At 36.0% G+C, this 19,092-nt stretch overlaps 1 protein-coding gene across 1 annotated transcript in view; it reads right to left on the bottom strand.

The window, feature by feature from the left end:
* MEGF9 (multiple EGF like domains 9) overlaps positions 1-19,092 on the bottom strand; it is an 85,351-nt gene that overhangs the window by 36,795 nt on the left and 29,464 nt on the right. Inside the window, exon 2 of the mRNA XM_032307034.1 lies at positions 5,968-6,169. Coding sequence (XP_032162925.1) covers positions 5,968-6,169 — 202 coding nt within the window. The remainder of the gene's footprint in view (positions 1-5,967; positions 6,170-19,092) is intronic.

The following is a 19,092-nucleotide window of genomic DNA, read 5'->3' as shown; positions in this document are numbered from 1 at the left end:
CTGGAAAGCCTTTTCCCTTATTACTTCAGTTTATTCTTTTCTCGCTCTAGACTATTTGACCTAGAAATTCAGTATGTATTTATAAACTGTTTTGTATTGTCTTCTAGTAGTTTTGTGCCCTTTTGTCTAGCATAGGTTACAGGCTTCTAGACAAGAGCAAAAGCAATATTGCTTTACTCCAGAATTTTTGCTCCTCTTTGTGAGTTAACAATCTTATAATCGAATGTATAATTTACATAGTTTTAGTATATATAATCTAATATATCCCAAACTCTAGTTCCAAGTTACAAATGTTTCAATCCCAACACTTTTACTTACTGGTTATTACTCATAAGTTAGGCAATTTACCCAGCTTCCAATTTTTTTTCCTGTGCAAATGAGAATTATAATAATAGTGCTTGCTGATACAGTTGCTATAAGGATTAAATCAACTGTTACATGCAAATGAAGGGCTTAGGATAGTGCCTAGCATGTGTTTGATTAACTTTAACTATTATTATTATTATTATTATTATTATTACTAAATATAGATTGTTGGGGTGCCTGGTGGCTCGGTTGGTTAAGCATCCAACTCTTGATTTTCGCTCAAGTCATAATCTCAGGTTGTGAGATCAAGCCCCACATTGGGCTCCAAGCTGGACGTAGAGCCTATTTAAGATTCTCTTCCTCTCCCTCTGCCCCTCCAGACTTATCCTCTCTCTCTCTCCTCACCTCTTTAAAAAAAAAAAAAGAAAAGAAAATACAGATTGTCCAATTTTAAGAGGTTTAACATGTTTGTGAAAATGGAGGAAAATAATTTAAACTTTTTTTTCCTGTTAGAATGAACAATTTTTTCTTTAGCCTACCAACAAAAACAAATACCCCAATCCCTCCTCATGCACAACACAGGTGGACTTAACCCTCCTCTTTGGTGAGTCACCAGCTCTATTCATCATGTTTAAAAAAAAAAAATAGACTCAACCTCTAGGGAGTTATTGAGCTGAATCTATGTGGCAGTCATAATGTAAGTGGGGACACACATACACACACAATTCAAGTCTTACAAAAATCCTTCAAGTCAAATATATAATTTAGAGATGAAAACACTGAGGCTCAGAGAGGTCAGATATCTAATTTTTTTAATTTTAGTTTTTTATATTATATTATGTTAGTCACCATATAGTACATCATTAGTTTTTGATGTAGTGATCCAAGATTCATTGTTTATGTATAACACCCAGTGTTCCATGCAATACATGCCTCCTTGATACCCATCACTGGGCTCTCCTATCGCCCTACCCCATCCCCTCTAAAACCCTCAGTTTGTTTCTCAAAGTAGCCTCTCATAGTTTGTCTCCCCCTCCCATTCCCCCCCTTCACTTTTCCCTTCCTTCTCCCAATGTCCTCCATGTTATTCCTTATATTCCATAAGTATGAAGGTTATACAGTTAGTAGGGGCTAAACTAAGAATAGAATCAAAGTCACTGATTTCAGATTCCCCTTCCTTTCTACTACACATACGCTACTTGCCTACAATTTCCTTTTTCCTTAACTCATATAATTTATAGTAGAGCAGAACACAGAGGTGTTTCTTCATAGTTCACCCACATGTTCTTGCCAAAGTACATAGTCCTGCAACTTCCCATTTCTGTTCTTCTGGTCTTATGTCAATTTAACTTCCTTTCTGGTAGTGAGAAATGCACTGCTTACAGCTGTATTTAGAACTCCCAAATCTTCTTTCTAAAGACTTCCTTTGATTACAGGTTTTTAAAGGACTTCAGTGATGTGCTGTTTGTTCTGACAAATTGCCTGACATTCTGAAATAACACTGTTAAAATTTTTTAAATTAAATATTACTCTGCAGTAACCCACAGAAAAAGATTACAGATTTATCTCAAAAAATTAATATACCTAACTTTGGGGCCATAGACAATCAAGAAACAGGGCAAGTAAAACAAATAAAGATCATTGGAAGCAAGGAGGAAGGCTTATTGGAAGAGAGGTCAAGAAACTGAAAGGCCAAAGCATTGAGATCATCTATAGATGCTGAAATCATCCAGGATTTTGACTGTCATGGCAGAAAGACAACAGTGAGCCATGGATAAGAGATCAGGGGTGGTTCCTGGTAGGGGAACAGCAACACAGAGTAGAACAGCGTGCTCTGCTGCTAAGAGCTTCAGACGCAGGGTTTTAGAAAGGGAGAAGGGAGAGCACTCTGCAAGCAGCAATGAGGAGCAAGGAAGATGATCTACTCCAACTCCAGGTCTTAAGAGGAATCAGAGAGCGAAAACAGACATCACTTTTAAGGGCTGCAGGGGAAACAAGGTCCTTTCGCATGGCAATTAGAAGATGATGGTAAATATGTGAAAAATCAACATACTTTGACTGCATGCAGATATTATAAAATTACATGTTATTCATAACAAAAGACCTACTAAGGATAGGTACATCACGTACACAGAGAAAACAGTCCATATAGATCAAGTAATAATAATAATAATAATAATAATACAGGTATCTTCTCCCTCCTGCTTAACATCAAGCATCCATTACTGAAAATCATATATTCTACATGAAATGCCAATAAAAAACCCATTTTCCAATATTTCAAATGAAAATAATTACAATCCATTACCTATCAACCAAAAACTACTAACCAACTTCCTAAAGTGTAACTAAAACACAATAAAGCACCTGTAAATAAGTAGCAAACTCCCTTGTTAAGATGTATAATGCCTACGACGTCCCTTCCTGATCCAAAGCAATTCCCACAGTTGTCACCAGGGGCCTTATATGCAGTAACATGTGCACATCCTCTTTGTTGACGTGTGGTGCACTTTACAGATTGTTTACATGGCATTCTGACATTACCCCAGTCACAAGACTTCCCACATGTTACTTTGTTTAAAATGTTGTATATGACATTATTGTGTTTCTGGGATATAAATACAAATTTTTCTTCTATAACCATCAGCCAAAACACATTGAATTGAGAGATAAGAACATTCTGGGATATTTGGGTGTTAAATACCAAGAACCTTTCTACTAAGAAAAACAGTTGTGTAAGTATGAAGTCATTCTGCTTCAAGGAATAAGCACTTGCTTGTTACATTTGTTCAAATGAATTGAACGGTAGCTTTGGTGTGTAAGTTATGTAAGTTAACTATACCCCCTAAACATCAAAATTCTCATATTCAAAGTGGGAAAATAACAGTGCTCTCCTCAAGGGAGTTTTTTGAAAATTAAATGAGATAATGAACGTAAGTGACCTAGCATAAAGTATATGCTCAAAAAATGGTTTCTACTAGTATTTTTATTATATGTCTAGAAAGTATGGGTTGTAAAAACTGACACGTGAATTTTCTTGTTTGATCCTTAAGACAAAACAACTCTATACAAGAGAGAAACAGGACATGGATTATAACCACCACTGCACAAATTAAAAGATAAATCCTTTGAAAAGTAAAGTGACTTTCTCAAAGCTACATGGTTACCCGGCAATATCTACTAGGACTGGAACCCTAAACCAGGGGTTGGCAAACTTTTTCTTAAAGACCCAGACAGTAAATACGTTACGTTTGCAGGCCACACAGTCTCTGCTGCAATGAGTCAACTCTGCCACGGCAGCACAAAAGCCCTCACAGATGATATCTAAACAAGGGAGTACACCTGCGTCCTAATGACACTTTACTTACAAAAGCAGCAGCAGGCTGGATTTGGTTCACGGCTGTAGCTTACCGACCCCAGCCCTGGATCTTTGAGTTACTAGTCCAATGCACTTTTCCACTATTCTCTAGTTACGACCTCTTTTCAGAACAGTGTTTAGCCTATGTCACTTAATGGCATTAACTGTCGGGGGAAAAAATCAGAAATAATTTATAGGGCTGCCTATAAATTATAAAATAATTTATAGGGCTCAGCCACTTAAGCATCCAACTCTTGGTTTCAGTTCAGGTCACGATCTCATGGGTGGTAGGATTGACCGAGCCCCTTGTAGGGCTCCATGCTCAGCAGAGAGCTGGCCTGAAGATTCTTTCCCCTGTCACTTCCCCCCACTCACATGCCACCTCTCTCTGTGTGTCTAAAATAAATAAATATTTTTTAAAAAGAAATAATCTGTAAAAGATCAATGGACACAGCAAGATACTACATGAATTTTAAAATTACTGTTTTTTCCTCCTCTCCAACTTTTAAAACTCTCTCTCAATGCTCCCCTTATTTCTTTCTCTTCTAATAAAGCAGTTTAGCCTAGAAGTAAACACTGTTTTATCTCTCCAAGGTTCTCAAGAAAAACAATGTGTTTGTAGAATCGCATTCTAAAGGAAGCAGTAGTCATGCCATTAGATATTAGAATGAGCAAACTTATCCAAATCTCATCTTGTAAAATGGTAAGGAAGTTGAACCTTCTAAGGATAGCTTGTGCAGGCATGTTTTTATGGGAGCAAAGGGAGCAATGATAAGCAACTACTATATTCTCAGTCTCCAATAACAGAATGATTATCAGTTTTCTCATTACAGAAGCTGCAGGACATGGTGACAGGGACACTGGGCTTAGAATCTTCCTCTGCCACTTAGTTTACCTGTGATTTAAAAACCCATGTAAATAGAGTTCCAAAGATTAAAACAAATAACTCTCTAAAAATATTAATCATCATAAACATTGATTATGGTTGCATTATAAACTTCTCTTTGCTTTTTACAGTTTTATTTATTTATTTGAGAGACAGCAAGCTAGAGAGAGAAAGCATGCGTGGGGTTTGGGCGCAGAAGGAAAGGGAGAAGCAGACTTCCATCTCAGCAGGGAGCCCAATGTGGAACTCAATCCCAGGACCCAGGGATTATGACCTGCACTGAAGGCAGGCACTTAACCAATTGAGCCACCCAGGCACCTAAAATTATAAACTTCTTAATCAAGTTCACATCCATATTTTTAATAGAGGTATGATATGATACAATATTGCATATCATGTGTATAGTATGATTTATAAAGCATCCAAGATAACTACTGCTTGTATAAAGAGATTTCTACCAAAGAGCTAAAAGTTCTTCAAAACTATTCCTTCATTTAAGCCAACAGTATTCCTTTGACATTAAAACAAACCAGAATGTATTGTGTGATGTGTGTTAGGCATTTTACGTGCATTTATCCATTTAACCTTCACAATGAACTTGAGGAGAAAGTGAGGCTCAGAAAAATGAAATAACTTGCTGAAAGCACAAAGCTCCAAGTGGCAAAAGATCTTGGGTCTATACCCAAGTTAGCCTAATTGTAAAGCTTATGTTTTTATCATCACATAACACTGTCTTTTCAGCTTTTTGATTTGGGGTTCACAAAAAGCTAGGTGCCTCATACAAGGTCAAAGAATAATTACTTTCAATGTAGTAAAAGGCAAATCCTCAGATGGTGGGACACTGTTTTACAACATTAAATAGTCTCCAAATAACATACTATTTTAAAGGTAATTTCCAGGTAATTCCTACTTAATCAAGTTTTGGTTCCCCAAACTGTGTTGGTGAAACCAGTCTTCTCCCCAAAAGTCAGAGAAGTTAGGATATTACCAACTTTAAGCCTCAGATGTGCAAAGAAACAGTTCTAGCATTTGGATAAGAGACAAAATAAAGCAAAGAGTAAGTTTTCTGAAAATCCAATGGCATGTGAATAAACAACAAGAACGTTTCCACTGGAAATGCCAGGAAGTTATCACTTCCAAGAGGAGATTGCTTTTTCAATAATTTTTTTCCATGAAATTTAGAGAAATTATCACAAAGCAAAATTGGTGACCAGGTGCTTTTGAAGAACTAGATCAGCAAATTAGAGGCTTTTAAATTTTGATATTAAGTACACAAAGTGAGGAGATACAAGTATATGAAATATTTTATAAATCGATGCCTCCCTTCCCCCTTTATTTAAACCACTCTGGTCCTTGAGAACAAGAGCCTTTTCTCTTTCTTGAAAAAATAGCCTCACCTCCACCCTCTGCTGCTTACCTGCTGCAGAGCACGCTGAGGGCTCCGTGTGGACTACAGTCACATGGCAGACAGAGCCCAGAAGTGTGATTCGGGTAAAAGCCCTCCCTGCAGGTGTCACAGTGGAGCCCTTGATAAGGTGGCAGACACTCACACTGCCCTGTGGTCTGGTTGCAGCGATTCACATCTAGGCTTCCCACCACAGAGCAGTTACATGCATATTCTATAAAGGAGAGAAGAGAAGAGACATCAGTAGCTAAGATTTAATGCTTTCTTAATAAAATGAATGCTATTTTATTTTTCCTAATAAGTATTCATGACAATTTTATAAGGATGGAAAAACATGAATTTGGGTTCAAATTCACTTGCTGTCCCATTTATTGAACACGGGAAATATAGACAGTCAAGTATGTAAAAGCATACATCACTCATAATTATGAAGCTAATATTCTCAATGTCCTTGCCAGTAATCTTTATCTTCTAGCCTCTTACACTATACACTCCCATAGAGGGGGGGTGGGGAGAATGAGGGAAATCCTGTATACCATTCAGTTTTTCTGGACTGGAAACCTCTAAAGACCTATTCTTACCTACATGGCACTGAGATCACATGCTGGAAATGGCAACATGTTAAATAATGAATACTCGCATTGTATAGCAGCACAAGTCTAAAGCTCAAATGGTTTACTGCGGTCACTTATTCACGTCAGACAAAATTATGCTAGAGCTGGAATCATAAGCTAATATACTCTTCCCAGGAAAGAATTCATGGAGAGTTGAAACTTTAAGGGAAGGATGAACAATAAATCCCAGATGAGAAAGTTTACACAGTCATCTTGATCAGTGGGCTAAAACCAATCACAGTTTGAATATCTTTCCTAAGTTTTAAGATTTAGAAAAAGAACTTTCCTTTAGCTACATTTCAAAGAGTTCTTTGGATGAAAATATTTTGAAGTCCTTGGCTTTAGGCTTTAAATGTAGATGTATTTAAAGGTCAGCTTGAATTTGGTTTTTGCTATTGTTTATACTCATTTTACCAAGAAAGTATTTTCAACATGGTTTGACACAGTATCAACACAAATTATTGTGAGCATGTGAAAAACAAGTAAAGTCAACTGCAGATAAAATAAAACCTTGTACACAGTTTAGGAATAGCCCCAATTCCAAAATAGCCACAAATCTAGGTTTAACAAGTCCCCCACCCCGCCAAATCTAGCATAAATTATACTTCTGAGTATAAGGCATATACATCTGAGTATACTTCTGAGATAAGGCATTATACTGATAAAAATGTAGCTTGGAAAAATAAATCTTTAATGCCATTTTTTTTTTCATTCAACAAATATTTATTGAGGAATAGTTTGCAGGTACTTTGCCTTTTCTCTGGCAGAAAATGCAAGAGGATAACCCAAATAACTACTAATTCTCAAAACTGCTTAGTAGTATGGTCAAATACAAGCATTGTTAGTTATCCTTGTATCATTAATAATAATAAATTGTTAGTTATCCTTGTATCATTAATAACCAATTAGAAACCGTAAAGGGGAAAGGATCCCCTTCACACTAGCAAAGATACACAAAGATAGCCCAACACACACATACCAAAGATGCCCAAGACTTCTGTAAGAGAAATGCTAAAGTTCACTGATGGGCATAAAAGAAGATCTAGACAAATGGAGATACATATCATGTTCTTAGAAAATCTAATATGAATTCTTCCTAATTAAACTAAAAATTCTCGATTATAAAATCTTAATTAAAATTACAACAGGAAACTTAAAATGTCTTGTTTATTGCATATCCAAAAGTAGCCAAAAACCAATGAGAAATGGTTTGCCATAGAAGATAGCCAGATTGTTTACAAGCCATTTCTTTTTTTTTTTTTTTTTAATTTTTTATTTTTTATAAACATATGTTTTTATCCCCAGGGGTACAGGTCTGTGAATCACCAGGTTTACACACTTCACAGCACTCACCAAAGCACATACCCTCCCCAGTGTCCATAATCCCACCCCCTTCTCCCAAACCCCCTCCCCCCAGCAACCCTCAGTTTGTTTTGTGAGATTAAGAGTCACTTATGGTTTAATGCCATTTTTGATGATTTTTTTTAAAAGTTACTGAATAACTGTAAATCCAGGGTCTTAATAGGTCTTAAATAGAATGTTATAAACGCATTTGCTTCTCTAGTCTGGAAAAGGAAATTGAGATTCCTAATGTCATCACAAGCTGTTTATCCATACTAGTCAAAGCAAATGATTCCACAAAGAAATTCCCACTTGACTGTGCCCATACAATCCATACCTCCCACTCTTCTTCAGTTCCTAACCTTTGGGGTCAGCTTATCTCCCTGCTCTTTCCATCTCTTCTAATCTGTAAATAGATCAAATGCATGAATATACATATATCGGTGAGTGATTTACTTTATACATAATTCAAGTATGAGGGGTAAATTAGTTACAAATCTCAGAGAAGACTTCAAGATTTCTTAAACTCCAAATTAGGAAAGTTATCAGTAAACTTTCTCAACACAGTTAAACGTTCTTATTTTCATTAGCCTATGTAAGCATGACATTTCTTTGACAGAGTTACTTTTTTTCTCATTATTTCTAGTGTTTGGTGTGTGTGCATGCGTGTGTGTGTGTGTGTGTGGTTTTTGTAAATAAGGAAGCCATGTTTAGTGGTCTGAAAAGTTGCCAGTGACAACTTCATGGTAAGACCTACACTCTACCAAAAATGACCAGAATGCTTAAAATAACATTTTTCTTCCAAATCTGGCAGAATTTCAACATACATCCAATTCCTCCTGTTGGACCAATTTCAACACAAATTAAACTGACCAAATTATGTTGGTGTGGGCAGAACTAGCTGAAGCAAAATGAACAGATTAAGAAAAAAGTCTAAGACTGAGAATTTTATTCTGTTATCTCCTTACTAATGTACTTCCATCTGAAACCTGGATCAGTGTTCCCAATGAATTAGATAAGTATTTTCAATAACATAATTAATCTAAAAATTTGAAGAAAAAAAATTGTTTTTTTAAATAAAGTTCTAATGGATAAACTTCAGTACTAATCAAGTTAATTAGCTATTTATACTTCTATAAAGCCTAGTCAATCTATTCAATATCCTCTAAACATATTCTTTTTAGCCTCATCTTTGGACATTTGCTCATTCTGTCCTCCTTGAAATGCTCTCTACTCTTCACATATTCAAACCTATCCCCTATTTCAAGAATCGGCTGAAACTTACTCCTCCTCAAACTCTAATTCTATCATCCCTAGTGTGAATCTGTAACAACATCTACTACCTATAACTCTTATATGCCAATAATTTAAAGAGGCAGTCAAGTGAAGCAGTTATGAGTACAGTCATCAAGGCAGACAGCTATAGGTTGAAGTCCAACTCTCATTACTAACTTTATGACCTTAGAGAAGTTAGCCACCCTCCTGTGCCTTCCTTTTCTCTTCTGTAAACAGGGCATAATGTAGTACCTATTACACTCAGCCCCAACCCCTAAGCTGGAGGTAGTCTGGGGTACTGTGAGAAGTAGTAGAACAGCTGGAAGAAAGAGATACTAGATAACATAAACAACAATTCAGATGTCAGATTCATAGGCCACTTTGTTATACTCTGTGGACAAGAAAGCCTGGGGTTGGGTTTATTACCATGGCGGTTTTTGACAATGTTTAGGAAATGGAGTTAGTGTCCCAACATTCAGAAATCCAAGTTGTAGGTTATCTAGGAAGAAAATAAGGGGTATAATATGTATCCTGAGCTTCATATATTAACGATATAGGTGCCTACAAATACAATGATGAAAAGAGAAGGGCTGCGGATGTGGTTTTAGGGAGAATGAAAAAGAGCATTTATTCATTATATGCCCCTTGTATTAATCATCCTAGCAGTAGTGGAATACATCGCAAATATTTCAGCAAGAGGGACAACCCTCATGTCAGGAAGGGGGTTGATTTATGGAGACAAAATACACTATCGTGTTAACATTCCTCCCCAAATTAACCAAAGGAAAGGAAGTTAAACCAAAGCATACCAAATGCCAGAGGACATATGCGTCTTTTCTGTTTGGAGCTCAGAATCTGAGGCCCTGTCCCAGTGACTGACCTCAAATGAAATGACCCAAGTTAAATGAATAGTATGAGCAACAGTGATAAATGTAAAGCACTATGAATATCCAATAAATTGTATCAGGATAACTTGTTAGCTTGTAAGTAGAGTAAAAACTCAGAGCCTTCACAGTTCTTGACATTCATATAGAACCAGACAGAAGTTAATGCAGAAACCATGCAATTTACTAGGAGGCTGGCAATATGAAGAAGAAAGGAATTTCAAATGATAGAAGCAGTGGGAGGGACCTATAGTCAAGAACAAGAGATGAAGTGCCGACTTTTTAATGAGGTAGAATCTTAGCAAAGCAGCACAAAGGAGTCAGTGACATGACTGATGGCAAGTCACTAGTATGGGTGTTAATGGGAAACAATATGAAGAGGACACAAAAACTAATCCCAGACAAGTCTGGATGAAATGCCAAAAATCTCATTTGGCTGCCTGAGAGTACATATGAAGTAAATTCTCCATCATTTGAGCTGTGGGTTTTCTTTCAATGCCCTGTGATTCTTGGGTAAGCTCTACAGAGAAATAATTAGAGGAAAGTAACATAAATGTTAGCAGAGAGATGGCAATCTTTGGCAATATATTTTCTTTTTGTTTGACTTCTGAAAAGCAATGAAATACTTTGAGGAGCAACGACTTGAATGCTAAGGAAGAATAAGAAACTAAAATCTGGTGCCAAACTTATTTGAAAATAGAAATACAAAGGCCCAGAGAAGAGACAATAACTTGGCATTCTTCTCTGAGAATTCAAACATACGTTATGATTTTGTAGTAATAGTATCCAAAGTAATCATTGCATTTAAATCAAATACTGAACTTTTTCAAACACTCCTTACCGAGGTCCAGGAAGATGAATATTTTCAGCAATGAAAAATAAATACAGAGTAAATTTGTTTAGAAGTCCCATAAACTCTCCACTGCCTTTGTGCACAAACACCCGTACTGGTAAGAGATTGTCTCCCTACACATACTAAAGACTTATTCTCATATACCTGGTAGTCTTCTTTCTGAATCCAGCTCTTAACCACCTCATGTCACTCAGTAAAAAAGTTCACCGTATCTTCTAGAGAATTTTAATTGTGTTTTGGTATCTGCAGCTACTTTGATGGTAGTTTTTAGAAATTTATTAGTTGTGATACTATGTCCCAATTAATGTGTTTTCTCTCCCTGTCTCTTTTTGAAGTCCTTTCTGAATGTTGTAATTAACTATGAGGTCTGGAGACTCAAACAATTTGATACAACCTTTTGTACCTTTTCTGTCAGGCTTTGCAGATAAAAAAGAACTATAAAAGCAGTAAATGAAAGATCTGAATAAGAAAATGAAAAAATATGTCCCCCATCAATTCATGATGCAAATGTCAGAGAACAAAGAAGTGTTCATTGATAAGACCACTGTTACTGAACTAAAATGATTACAAAGCAAGTATTGCATTTATGCACAGATGCTGGAAAAATATTCATAAATATAACTAACACAGAGCACTCAGAGGAATCTGATTCAGGAATATAGCCTGAATTCTATCTATAGCCTCTTGCAAAATTGTGGAAATACCTTTGCAAAACTCAATTTCCGACTCCTTTTCATTTTTTTTAACAAAGATTTCACTCTTGTTTTCAATATCTTCAGATATTGGAAGAATAAAAAAATTACCTATTAAGAACATTTTTTTAAAAAATCTGCTCTAGGCTATTCTAAAACTTTTCATTCTTCCCCATATTCAGAAGAGATAAAAAATGTACTATAATATTTACTGATGTGTCTTCTGTTCAATGTCAAAGTAGCAAAAGCTAGAAGACATGTATTTAAAATGTATCAAGGCTCAGCACTTAATCTTAATGCCAAAATTTTAAACATTAATAGAACTGAATACCATATGAATAAAATTTTTTGGATGTAAATTTAAAAACACAAAAGTTTTTTTTTTTTTAAAGCAATGAGGTTTTACTAGACTCTGTTTTCTTTTGTTTGTTTGTTTGTTTGTTTGTTTCATTTCTTTTGGGTTTTTTTCCCTACATTCTTAGATTTTGCAAGAAAGAAGCCTTGGTGTCCCATAAGCAACTACTTTAGCTGGACTGTGACATCACATGGGGCCCAACTAATAATTGAACCCTTTTGCAAAGCTAATGTTATAACTAAGATAGCAAGAACTGATGAATGCTTCAGTTGATTACTGCCAAAAAGTTGTGGAATGGAGCGCCTGGATGGCTCACTGGATTAAGCCTCTACCTTCGGCTCAGGTCATGATCTCAAGTTCCTGGGATTGAGCCCCGCATCGGGCTCTCTGCTCCGCAAGGAGCCTGCTTCCCCCTCTCTCTCTGCCTGCCTTTCTGCCTACTTGTGATCTCTGTCTGTCAAATAAATAAATAAAATCTTTAAAAAATAAAATAAAATAAAATGTTTTTAAAAAGTTGTGGAACGTTTTAGGATTTAAAATGCTATTTAACTGGCGTACCCGAGTGCTCAGTCAGTTGAGATCCAACTTTTAATTTTGGCTCAGGTGCTAATCTCAGGGTCTTAAAATCGAGCCCAGTGTCAGGATCTGCTCTGAGTGCAGCATAGCCTCCTTGAAATTCCCTCCCTCCCTCTGCCTCTGCCCCTTCCCTTCACCCCCCACTCCAGTTCTCACATATACATGTGCTCTTTATTTCTTTAAAATAGATTAATTAGGGGCACCTGGGTGTCTCAGTGGTTAAGCTCTGCTTTCAGCTCAGGTCATGATCCCAGAGTCCTGGGATCAAGCCCCACAGGACGCTCCCTGCTAGTCGGGAAGCCTGCTTCTCCCTCTCCCTCTTCTACTCCCCCTGCTTATGTTCCTTCTCTTGCTGTGTGTCTCTCTGTCAAATAAATAAATTTAAAAAATAAAATAATTTCAAAATAGATTAATTAATTAACTGATAACAAAATAAATAAATAAAATGTTATTTAAAAGAAGTAGAATCTTTTTCCTTTGGCTCCAACTTAAGTCTTTGGTTATAATTGCTCCCATGTAAGATGAAAGAGAAAAAGAAAAAATAAGATAAAGAGGTATAGGATTCGCATTCCTTTTTCATACACAACTGTTTCTTTTCCTTTGAGATTCATCATTAAAAACACTACTCTATTTAAACAAACACCAGGGAAATACATGTAAGTATAATGACTTCGAATCTACCCAGTCTGTCTTTTCCACAAACCTAGGATAATATCTACAAAAATAACATATCTCCTGATTTTCAAATCAGAAAGAAATAGAAAAATAGTTGTCAGAATCAATAGTGGGAATACTTAATTCAAATTCTGTCTATACATCAAAAGAATACAAAACAACAACAACAAATAATATTGTCTTTACTACAGGCCTGATTTCCAAAGTATAGGGTATATTTATTTCAAAATAAATAATTTATTTCAAAATAAATATGGTGTATTTATTTCAAAATGTACTTTTTATTAGGCCCATATTCCATCTTTGTAGCTTTAGAGTAAAGAAATCTTGGAAAGGCCTCATTCTAGAGAAAAGGTATTATCAACACAGAATTTTTATTTTTATAAAAGATCTTACTCTAGCATAACACTGATACTCAAATTACATTCCATATTTATGTTATGCCAAGGTAGGATCACAAATCTTTGCAAAACTGGGAAACTCAATATTAAAGCTGATGAGTTTTTTTGCATTAAATCAGACTTCACGGAAATGTGGAAAGTTTTAAAGCCACTACTTTTAAAGAAAAGCTTTAAGCTTTACCTTTTAAAATAAAAATGTATCCATTGAAATTCCTGGTCATAATTCACTATCACAAAACATTTCTTCTACTTTATGGTAGACACATGGGGAAAAAGTGGGTAACCATGGCACAGGTTTTGCTGCTGTTGTTGTTTTTATCTTTATTTTTTTATTTTTTATAAACATATAATGTATTTTTATCCCCAGGGGTACAGGTCTGTGAATCACCAGGTTTACACACTTCACAGCACTCACCATAGCACATACCCTCCCTAATGTCCATAACCCCACCACCCTCTCCCTCCCCCTCCCCCCCTCCCCCCAGCAACCCTCAGTTTGTTTTGTGAGATCAAGAGTCACTTATGGTTTGTCTCCCTCCTGATCCCATCTTGCTTCATTTATTCTTCTCCTACCCCCCAAACCCTCCACATTAAATCTCCACTTCCTCATGTCAGGGAGATCATATGATAGTTGTCTTTCTCCAATTGACTTATTTCACTAAGCATGATACCCTTAGTTCCATCCACGTCGTCGCAAATGGCAAGATTTCATTTCTTTTGATGCCTGCATAGTACTCCATTGTATATATATATACCACATCTTCTTTATCCAGTCATCTGTTGATGGACTTCTAGGTTCTTTCCATAGTTTGGCTATTGTAGACATTCAGGTGCATGTGCCCCTTCAGATCACTACATTTGTATCTTTAGGGTAAATACCCAGTAGTGCAATTGCTGGGTCATAGGGTAGTTCTATTTTCAACTTTTTGAGGAACCTCCATGCTGTTTTCCAGAGTGGTTGCACCAGCTTGCTTTCCCACCAACAGTGTAGGAGGGTTCCCCTTTCTCCGCATCCTCGCCAGCATCTGTCATTTCCTGACTTGTTAATTTTAGCCATTCTGACTGGTGTGAGGTGATATCTCATTGTGGTTTGATTTGTATTTCCCTGATGCTTGGCACAGGTTCTGTAGAAAATTTTCTGCCTCACATTTAAGGACCATTTTGTTAGTGCTTGCCTCTGGCTCACTGACAATTTTCCACAATTCAAAGACAATTCATCAAATTAATGAGACAAAATGACAATTTCTGGGAAAGGTTGTCACAACAAGCTTTCACTACTACTAATAACCAAGATGATATGACCAGTTACAGAGCATGCACTACGTGTATATCCAACACCACACTAAAAATTTCACATGTACACATCCCTCAATCTTCACCACAATCCTGCGAGGTAGGTGTCTTGAAGGAGGAACATAAGACTTAGGGAAATGAAACAACCACACAACCAACCAGTACTGAACAGACTGTAACCCAAGCTAAAGAACTCCAAAATCCATGTCTTTTCACTATGAGAAACTTCTATCAAAACAAGTACAAAAAAGCACTAGACAGAGCCAGGACATCTTACAATCAGAATTTGCTGCCAATTAACCAGCTCCATGACCTTTAGTAAGTCTAACTGCTGGGGTGCCTGGGTGGTTCAGTGGGTTAAGCCTCTGCCTTTGGCTCAGGTCCTGGAATCAAGCCCCTCTTTGGGCTCTCTGCTCAGTGGGGAGCCTGCCCCCCCCCCACCTCTCTGCCTACTTGTGACCTCTCTCTCTCTCTCTCTCTCTGTCAAATAAATAAAATCTTAAAAAAAAACAAAACAAGTCTAACTGCTCTGAGTTTCAGTGTCTCAATCTATAAAATGTAGATAATTCTTATCATCTGCCTTTATGAAATACTCAGCAATAAAACTAGCATAATATATATATGATCTTTATGCTAAAAACTATAAGACACTGAAGGGGAAAAAACATTAAAAAGACTTAAATAAATAGAGAGACACAACATAACAATTAAATCTATAGATTCTGTGAATCCCAATCAAAATTCCGTCAGGATTTTTTGGTACGTAGTCACAAATTGACTCTAAAATAAATTTTTTAAAAAGTTAAGAAACTTGAACAGCCAAAGAAGAATAAAGTTGGAAGACTTTCAGTAATTTCAAGACTTACTTCAAAACTATAATAATCAAGACAATGTGTTATTGTTGAAAGAAAAGACACAAAGGTCAATGGTCAAAACAGCCCAGGAAAAGACCCTCATAAATATTATCAACTAGTTTTCGACAAGGTGCAAAAGAAATTCAAGGGGAAAGGATCGTTTTTTCAATAAATGGTGTTGCAACAGTTGGTGTCCCTATGCAAAAGGCTGAACCTTGACCTAACCTCACACCTTGTTCAAAAATTAACTCAAAACAGATCACAGCGTCAAATGTAAAATGTAAAACTATAACACCTCTAGAAGAAAACATAGGAGCAAATGTGATTAACCTCGGACTGGGCAAAGAACTTTTAAATACAACACCAAAAGCAAAATCCATAAAAGGAAAATTTATAAATTGAACTTTATTAAAATTTTAAACTTTCACTCCACACAAAACTACTAAGAGAATGAAAACAGTCACCAACTGGGAGAATATTTGCAAATCACCTTTCCGTCACAGGACTTGTGTCAAGAATATACAAAGAACTCTCAAAACTTAATAGTAAAAAAACTCACAATTTTTAAATGGGTAAAAGGTCTGAACAGATACTTCACCAAAGAAGATGTATGTATAACAAACACTTGAAAAGATGCTCAACATCTTTCATTAGGAAAATGCAAATTGAAACCATAATGACATACTACTACACACTTAATAGAATGACTAAATTTTAAGAAACTGTCAGTACCCAGTACTAATAACAGTGCTGAGCAACTGGAACTATTCCATGTTACTAATAGGAATGCTTAGAAAACAATCTGGCCATTTCTTATTAATTTAAATTTACAACTACCAAATGCCTTTCCATTTACTCAGCCTTCCTCTGTATCTCTCAGCAAAATTTTATAACTTAAAAATATATGTGTATGAGTTTCATACATATCTTGATGACATTATTCCCAAACTTTTTATCATTCATGGTAGTAGTGGCAGTATTAGTATGACTTTTTTCCCATTATCTCCTCTAATTATCTATTAGCTAGAAATACTTATTAACTTTGTGTTTTTTGGAGACATATACATAGTCATTTTGATGAACTCTCATTATTTCCAGTGGTTTTTGCCTTGATTATCTTGAGTAAGACTTCTATTTTAAATTACATGGTGGTCTTCCACTGAAGGTCATATCTTACCTGGCTATCAATAGATATAGCTCTGAGTTTCCTCAACCACAACAGTTTGTTGGTAAAATAGAGAAAAACATTTCACACAACTGATTATCTTAATCCCTAGGTGAGCCTTATTATTAATTATAAGAAAAGCAATTACCACTTACTATTACCTACAATGTCTCAGGCTTTATCAGTCACACATTTGACTTGAATGAACACTTTGCTTCCCAACAACCTTGCAAGGAGTATTTATAAATTCGGGAAACAAGAACTCAGAGAAACAAAGTTACTGCCCAAGACCACAGAGTTACTGTACATGGTGAGACAGCATTCAGACCCAGGTTTCTCTTATTCTAGAGTTCTTCCTCATTCCACTTCACCACAGAACTTTCTTCCTTTAAAAAAAGGGAAGGAGGGAAGGGCAAAAACAAGAAAGAGAAATCGAAATTCCACCTACTACTGTTAAATGCAGTTAGGTGGGGTGTTGTTTTTTTTTTTTTTTCTCCAGTCTGTTTTCTTTGTAAGCTGGTGACATCAATTCAGATGATTAGCAAATAGTAGGGTGGGGGAAAACAGCTGCTCAAGCTACAGAAATAATTCTCAGCGGGAGACTTAGGACACCTTGCATTTGCTTTTGGTCACCGAGTCTTAATATATTGTTCAGAGCTACAACATACACTCATGATTTTCTATTTGGGACCAGTTTATTTTATTTAAATACAATCTCACTGCTAAAATAATACTGTTAGTATCTCCAGTATCTCTCTAAATTCTGGATACAGACCATGCTGAACTACAAAACTGCTACCTGAACATAAGTTAAAAAAAAAAAATTCTTTTTGTGCCACCGTTTTCCTATTTGTTTGCATTTTCCAAGGCTTCTTTTTAAAAATCAATTTTGTCATTTAGTAAGAGTTATTATTTACTTTTTGGAAGGACATTTTATTCTTTCTAGCTATTATCAAATTGAGAATGTACTGCAAGAATTGGCCAAATACTGCCTATATGCCCTGAAAGAATAACTATTCAATCAAACTTTGAATTTATATGAACTTTTTTATTTAGAAAATGTTCACAGTATCTTTCAGTTTAAGAGGAGGTGGGGAGGAGGGAGGAGCAAATACAGGAAATGGATTTGTGCAACTTAAAATCTGGCTCCGGGCTATAATAGAAAGAGAGCAGTCTATGAAGTCAAGGGACCTGGGTTCAAATACTGAAACCAATGTTTATGATTTTAAAACTCATGCCCTCTTTGTAAAGATTTTTTATAAAATTGGGGTAATGATACCTAACTTACGAGGATGTTCTAAGAAGTACCTGAGACAAGGCAAAAAAAAAAAAAACCAAAAAACAAAAAACAAAAAACACCTAGGATAGGGCCTTCTCTTTCCCCATCCTATGTTTTTATTATAAGCCATCTTTTTAGCAAAGTAGCATCCTTAGATGTTACTACAGACTGCAAGAATTGAGAACAGGGACCATCAGAGATCTCTAAATGCACTCAAATTACCCTACATAATGTCATAAATGCCTTAATTTTGTAGCAATAGAACACAAAGGACAAGAAAAAGAGGAGAGCTTTAATTTCAACTGCTGCCGATTGCTTCTGAGGTTGGGATTAGATTTGTCTTAGTGTGTCTATTTACAGAGCACAGCTGAGCAACTTAAAGGCTAGCACTATTTGCTCATTGTAATACCTGGAAAATTAGTTTGGAGAAAAGGAGCACAGAGAGAGCAAGAGAAAAGGTCAACTTAAAAATACTGTCCTAAGGTACCCAGGATTTAACCTAGAAATTGTTCCTAATTTCCAATAAAAGACGGTTGGCCGCACATATTACAGTTTAACATTCATCCCAGCCAATTTTTAAACATATTATTAAGTGGATGGTTTGTGGATTATTAGGAATAAATATGTATTTGATTACAAAATTATGCCATGCCATCTTGGGAAAATACATGGGATATGTACGGACATGTAAGTAGAGAGAAAATCTACTTATTATGGTTGCAACAAAGACTGACAGGGAGAAATAGGAGAAGAAAATACCTACTAGAAAGTTATACTTGGGCACTTTATCCTGCATGGAACAATTCTCCAAATCAGTGCCACCTGCTTCAGAATCACCTGGGGAGCATAGTGAAATGCTGATTCCTGGGTCCCATGATAC

Source organism: Mustela erminea, chromosome 12 (assembly GCF_009829155.1).
Source record: "Mustela erminea isolate mMusErm1 chromosome 12, mMusErm1.Pri, whole genome shotgun sequence".
Lineage (NCBI taxonomy): Eukaryota > Metazoa > Chordata > Mammalia > Carnivora > Mustelidae > Mustela > Mustela erminea.
The sequence above is the reverse complement of the archived record's forward strand: the minus strand, read 5'-3'. Positions and strand labels throughout refer to the sequence as shown.